This window comes from Impatiens glandulifera, chromosome 1, assembly GCF_907164915.1.
Source record: "Impatiens glandulifera chromosome 1, dImpGla2.1, whole genome shotgun sequence".
NCBI classification, from domain to species: Eukaryota; Viridiplantae; Streptophyta; class Magnoliopsida; order Ericales; family Balsaminaceae; genus Impatiens; species Impatiens glandulifera.
The window spans coordinates 31,354,346-31,360,832 of NC_061862.1; the positions used below are offsets into that span (position 1 = coordinate 31,354,346).

A 6,487-nucleotide genomic window follows, 5' to 3' on the forward strand; every position below is an offset into this window, starting at 1 on the left:
ATATAATAATGACATAACACATTATATTATTAATCTTTATAAAAAAAGATTAATAGTGTTACCATTTTAAAATAATATATTTTGAAGGTCTTTTATAACTTTTTTTTTCCGTAAAGAGAATCAAATTATCCCCAGAAAATTAATTTTAAAAAAATTAACAGTTTTACTTTTACACATTATTCAGTTAAATTAATTTTCGGTTTGGTTTGGTTTAGACTTATGGACCAAATAGTACCTGAAATTTAAATAGTATCAAATAAATCTTAAAAGTTTATCTACCAACTTTTCAAGGCACAACAATGGCGCATTATTAGGGTTTTTACCAATCAACAATCTATAACTTCGATTTTACATACAGTCTTGCCCTCAGCTCTTCCGCCACAGCATCAATGAAATCCTCTGTGTTCAAGAACTTATCCCGAGTAACCCTGCATCATTATAAACATTCAATCGGTCAGTCAGTCAATCACTCCTACACTAGGGACGGATCCAAAAATCTGAATTGGATTGTTGTGAACTTAAAAAGATAACGAAAAAATTATGAATAAAACGGGTGAATAAAGGTAAATTTTAACATTTTTTCTAATTAAATAAACGAAAAGTGAATTGAATTGAAAATTTCAAGAAATTAGAGGATAATTTTATATTTTTACCATAAAAAAATATAAAAACAATTAGAGGTAATTTTTTATTTTATTTTTTTGGGGTGCAGCATTACAAAAGAGCCAGCAAGAATTAACTTACTTAGCCCCATGAATAAGAAGGGAGAGATCTTTGGTCATTTTCCCAGATTCAACACTACCAATACATGCTTGTTCCAATTTCTGAGTGAAATCCAACAACCTGTCATTTTCATCCAACTTTGCCCTAACATTTAACAACATCAACATGGTCAGTCTTCACTCAGATTGACCTGAATCAATAATGATATAAAACACTTGACAAGCAGCCTAACCTGTGAGCAAGCCCTCTTGACCAAGCAAAAATTGAGGCTATACTGTTTGTGCTAGTTTCACCTCCTTTTTGGTGAACCCGGTAATGGCGGGTGACTGTACCATGGGCTGCCTCAGCTTCAATGGTCTTACCATCTGGGCAAACCTATGTCCATGGCTTCTACTATCAGTCCAAACCATATATTGAACTATTTGGATATTGATATTTTCAAAAAATCACCAAAGTTGTTTTGTATATGGTATGAAAACTGTGATTGAATTAGATGAAACTTCATTTTGTATTAAAAAAAGTTGTCATTTTTTTATTTGCATTTTTACTATTTTACTCTTGCTATAAGAGGGTTGGGGAATAATGACAAGAGGGTGAAATTAGGACCAATCATAGCTATTTATTTTTCTTTCTATCATGACAAATTCCTATAAAGCTAACATACCAGCACCGACGCCATCAAACCAAGGGAACCAAAACCTGTAACAGTTGAGACAAAAATCACTCAAAATGTCAGATTGAGCAAATAAGTAAACATTAATGATACAAGGGGCAACAAACTTTTATGTGCTTAATATATATCATTTACAACGAAAACAAAAAGTACCTTGGGCTAGAAAATCACTCTGTACATCTCCATCGTAGTTCTTGCATGCCCAAACATAACCTCCTTCACTCTTTAGGGCATATGCAACCATATCATCAATAAGACGGTGCTCATACCTGCCATTGTTATCTGAATTATTAGTTTATATAACTCAGAAAACATAAACCTGTAATATAGAAGAATGTTAATTGCTCACCATATCCCCGCAGCTTCAAACTTGGATTTCCATTGACTCTCATAAACTTCTTGAAAGATGTCCTTGAATCTTTTTTTCATCAAAAAAAGAAAAATCTCAACTTCAAGGTGGAAATGAATGAAAAAAATGGTGTAGCTAACTACCAAACACATACCTGCCATCATATTTCTTCAGGATAGTATTTTTTGTGCTAAGATAGAGTGGCCAGCCTTTTTGGTAGGCAGTGCTCATTGAAGATTCAGCAAAAGCACGAATCGACTGAATCCCAGATCATAAACAATTGTTTTATTTCTAATAAACAAATTGGAGAATATTGGCAAGATTCAAATTCAAACCTCATCAGTGTTATACATAGAGAGAGCAACTCCACCAGCACCAGTAAAGCTGTAAACCTCTGCTTCTATTTTCTCACCTCTCCCCCCCTCTGGTTCTGCCAAAAAAAAAAAGAGTATTTATTTTTGCGTTTGTATCTGTAAACGGATACATAAACAGTAAGTGTTTCCAAATGGAGCTGGAGCCGATGCATATGTAAAATTATTAGGTGAAAATCATACCAAATATTAGCTTAAGTTTTCCAGCTCCTTGAATAACAACATCGGTAGCTTTATACTGATCCCCAAAAGCATGCCTTCCAATGCATATTGGCTTAGTCCAACTTGGGACAAGTCGAGGGACATTTCTGCAGATAATTGGTTCCCTAAATACAGTGCCTGTGACAATTCCAATCATAAAAATGCGGTTCTAGTAGACAATCAAAAGATTTAGTAACACTAACCATTTATGATGTTTCTGATCGTTCCATTTGGACTCTTCCACATTTGTTTCAAGTTGAACTCCTTAACCCTATCTTCATCTATCACATCGAGAACAGAGAATAACACAAAATTACTAACATGCAAAGATTTTTTAAGGTAGCAACTTAACCAATTAATAAGAAGCCATACCAGGAGTTATGGTTGCACATTTGATCGCCACATTGTACCTACAGAAATGTTCACCCTCACAGTCATGAATCAGAAATAGAGAAGATCTCATAGAAATCACGGCTAGATTACATACTTCAGAGTAGCTTCTGCACTTTCCACAGTAACTCTATCATCAGTAGCATCGCGATTCGGAAGCCCGAGGTCAAAATACTTGATATCTAGCTCCAGAAATGGTAATATTAACTGTAAATTTGTCAGATTTTAGTAAAGTGAGAATAATAGCATATAAATTTGTTAAAAACAGTTTGGTTTTATGGAAAACATGAAAAGAATCACAATACCTTTTCCTTAATTGATTTCCATATAACTCGCGTCATTTCATCCCCTGCATAATGCATATCTACAGTTAGACACTACAGCAATCCGTGCACAAATATTTCTCGCATTTAAACAGATGTTAGTGTTTTTTTTGTCCATTGTTTTCCTCTAACGAACCTAAGTAGTGAAACATGAATGTTTCATTGTTCCAACCCTTTCTTAATTTATTCGTGGACAGCTTGCGAAAATGACTTCACACGTAGCCACCACCATTACTTCATGCTTAAAACATAAAACCATACCTTTTATTTGAGAGAAGGTTAGCAATTGAAAAGATCTAGTATGAAAATGAGATTATCCTGATGTCTTTCTCATAAGCAGAAATATTGAAATTACTGAACATAAGGCATTGGTGAAGCAGGATTTAATGGACATAAAGAAAGTTTAAAGAGATCTCATTAACACAGAGGAATCCCTATCAAACTTTGAAGCACTATACTTGCTTACAGATAAAAACAAGGAACTTGATCATATAACCAGCAACCATGTAATCTTTCAAATTGATCCTCTAATGAAATTCATTCACGTATAAAATTGTGAAGCTACTGATTGCAGTTCACACGTATGAAACAACAGAAAGATGGCAACTTTCCCCAATCCTGGATGGTATCGTGATCGAACTGATAGAATTAAAAGAATTCTGTGGATTTGATGGGGGAAATCAGAAAAATTAGTCGATGAAACTCACCGTCCATTTCGACGATGGGATTGTGGACCTTGATCTTCTCGAAACTCCCCATCTCTGACTTTGAGTGCTACTGAATAGAGAAGACGATGAAGCTGGAAATGGTGGTATCCTCCGTCGAAAGAGTGAAGAAGTTAGATTAGTTAGGTTAGAGAATCATTATATATAGCTGAAACTGAAAGTCTAAAGACAATCAAGATATTGAGCAGACAAAAAAAATTCAATGAACAGCAATATATATAGGGAAATTTGACGAAATAACCTTGATAATAAGGTTATTTCCAAATTTAGTATAGCCTCAATAAATTTAGCAAATATAACATTTTTCTATTGACAACAGACATTTTTACCCTTTAATTAAAATATACCATTTTTTATTTCTCAATCCATTTTCCCTCTCTCTCTCCGTTCCAGTCTCCTCTTTCTCCCCCGACCCTCAAATCTCTCTTTTTCTTCTCCCCCGACGATCCAAGCGAACCTACAAAACAAAGAAGTCGATTGATCAACTCCCCGAGGTAACGCCGGAATGCCTTCATCATTTCAGGTGAGTTATGCCCGTTTTTTCGTCGTTTTCCTTGTATGAATGCTGAAACGTGGTTTAGGATTTAGGGTTTGATTTAAGATTTTAGATGACGACTGAATGATTTTAAGGGTGGTTGAATGGTTTATGGTTTAATATCCATCTGTCGTAGGCGTCGCAGACGAAAATGCATATGTCGTCTGCGAAAATGCATCTGTCGCCTGCGAATATGCATCTGTCGCCTGCGAAAATTGTGCATCTGTCGCCTGCGAAAATTGCGCATCTGTCGCCTGCGAAAATTGCGCATCTGTCGCCTGCGAAAATTGCGCATCTGTCGCCTACGAAAATTGCAATAGAAGTTCCAAAGGTTCTTTCGTTCGCGCGGTCGCAGTTTAGGATCAATAGAAGCCGCCAGAAAGAATAGAGTTACGCGACAAGGTAGTATAGGCCATTTCCGCCGGCAAATGAACACAAAACCATCTTTTTTCCGCTCAATCAATACCCTAATCCTCCAGAGTTAGACCCTCTGGTATGGCTTTATCCTACAGACTTTCCAAGACATTCAAATCACAAGCCTTGCTTCCATCATTATACCCATTTTCTTCTGGATCCAGAACCAACTCAATTGAAATCTATGTTTGATTTGTACCCAGCTTCCGCCCTTTTAACATCTGTCAAGACTGGTCAAGGACTTGAGACGATTTTCCTGTTGTCATAGAACGGATCCCTCCTCCCTTTGGGAAGTCTAGTATTCCATTACGTATGCTTTTACTCGACTCTTATTATGATGAATACAAGGGAGTTATTTGCCATGTGGCAGTTGTTGATGGAATTTTGCAAAAGAGGGATGATATTACATTTGCAGCAAGTGGTAATTCCTATGAAGCTTCAGAGATGGGGATCATGCACCCCTGGATTCTATTAACAGGGCAAGTGGGATATGTTATAACCGGTATGCGATCAACCAAAGAGGCTCGTGTGGGTGATACTGTTTACCGGAAGCGCTTCATTGTTGATGCCCTTCCTGGTACTTTAAACTCAATTTACTTTGAATTGTCTAATTCCCTTATGTACTGAAACTTGATGTTTAATTCTTAGGTTTCAAGCCTGCAAAGCACATGGTGTTTACCCAGCTGATGGATCAGACTTTGAGGAACTTAACCTGGCTATAGAGAGACTAACATGCAATGATGCTAGCCATAGTTGTCAATAGCGCCCGTAGCGCTAGCTATAGCGAATAGCGTAGCGTAGCGCCCACTTGTAGCTATAAGGGGCTATAGGCTACGCACTTTCAAATAGCCCCGCTTTTGTAGCTATAGCTCCTATAGCGCCGAAAGCTATTGCCCCTTGTAACGACGCTTTTACAAAATTAATATTAATTATGACTTTTCATCTCCCCAAAATTTTTAAATTTCAATTTTTTTTTTACTCTTCCTCTTCTTTGCACTCTTCTTTTATTCTCTTATTATTTTTTCCTCTCTAGTCTTCTCCAATTATTTTCTCTTCTTTCCTCTAATCTTCTTTCTATATTTCTTCTCTACCCTTTTCTTATCCCTCTTTCTCTTCTCTAGTCTTTTCTTATCCTTCATTCTCTTATTTTCTCTTCATCTACACATTTAAGAAGCTCGAAGGCAATCACATCTAAGTCAAGGGGGAAAAGACCAATAGGAACATCTAACACATTTGATATTTTAGATGAATTTGATTACAATGAAAAAAGTGAAGAGATGATGCCAAGCATTATGCAATTTCAAATGAAGAAGATGATCTCGATCTTGATGAAAAAATGATGACAATGAATTTTAGATTATGTTTTGAACTTGTTCTAGTTTAAGAATTGATGGTTTTTTTGTTTTGAACTTTTATTTTTGATATTTACATGTTTTTTACGCTTTATTTTCAAATAGCCCTCGCTACGCTATTCGTTTTACGCTATAGCTATGAGCAACTTTGGCGCTATTTAGCGCTATACGCTATTGACAACTATGATGCTAGCGTCCAAATGAATAGAGAAAGCAGTATTGCACTTGGTCTTGGTTTTAGGTTAGGACAAGTCAAGTGATGGGAGTGTCTCGTTTGTAAGAGGTACTTGGTGAATACAAATGAACTGATTATTATTGTCTGGTTCCACTTTCAGGCGTGGTTTCTTAGGCTTGATTACATGGATGTTTTTCATCAGCGCCTTGAACAGGTCTTAATTACCTCAGTTTTACAATTTTGCGTTATAAGTTAT

At 36.1% G+C, this 6,487-nt stretch overlaps 1 protein-coding gene across 2 annotated transcripts; it reads right to left on the minus strand.

Annotated features, from left to right (window-relative positions):
- Positions 1-232: 232 nt before the first annotated feature.
- Positions 233-3,917, minus strand: LOC124919563 (isocitrate dehydrogenase [NADP]-like). Of its 2 annotated transcripts, XM_047459827.1 has the most exons (14): positions 3,738-3,917; positions 3,013-3,056; positions 2,805-2,914; positions 2,690-2,727; positions 2,521-2,598; positions 2,300-2,455; positions 2,081-2,175; positions 1,900-2,003; positions 1,746-1,814; positions 1,550-1,665; positions 1,388-1,422; positions 956-1,098; positions 745-867; positions 233-428 (listed from the first exon to the last, which is right to left on the minus strand). In XM_047459827.1, the coding sequence occupies exons 1-14, from the start codon at positions 3,787-3,789 to the stop codon at positions 335-337; spliced, it is 1,257 nt and encodes a 418-aa protein (XP_047315783.1). In that variant the 5' UTR covers positions 3,790-3,917; the 3' UTR covers positions 233-334. The 2 variants fall into 2 exon arrangements, with proteins under 2 accessions (XP_047315783.1, XP_047315782.1); XM_047459826.1 differs by lacking the exon at positions 3,738-3,917 and having other exon boundaries at positions 3,013-3,141.
- Positions 3,918-6,487: the final 2,570 nt, after the last annotated feature.

What these genes read in the sequence shown, in the direction of transcription:
- LOC124919563 (XM_047459827.1), bottom strand. Translation starts at nt 3,789, where the DNA reads ATGGGGAGTTTCGAGAAGATCAAGGTCCACAATCCCATCGTCGAAATG. An exon ending in GGAAATCAATTAAGGAAAAG is followed by an intron (nt 2,915 to 3,012) that starts GTATTGTGATTC and finishes ACAAATTTACAG; the next exon opens with TTAATATTACCATTTCTGGA. An exon ending in AAAACTTAAGCTAATATTTG is followed by an intron (nt 2,176 to 2,299) that starts GTATGATTTTCA and finishes TTTTTTTGGCAG; the next exon opens with AACCAGAGGGGGGGAGAGGT.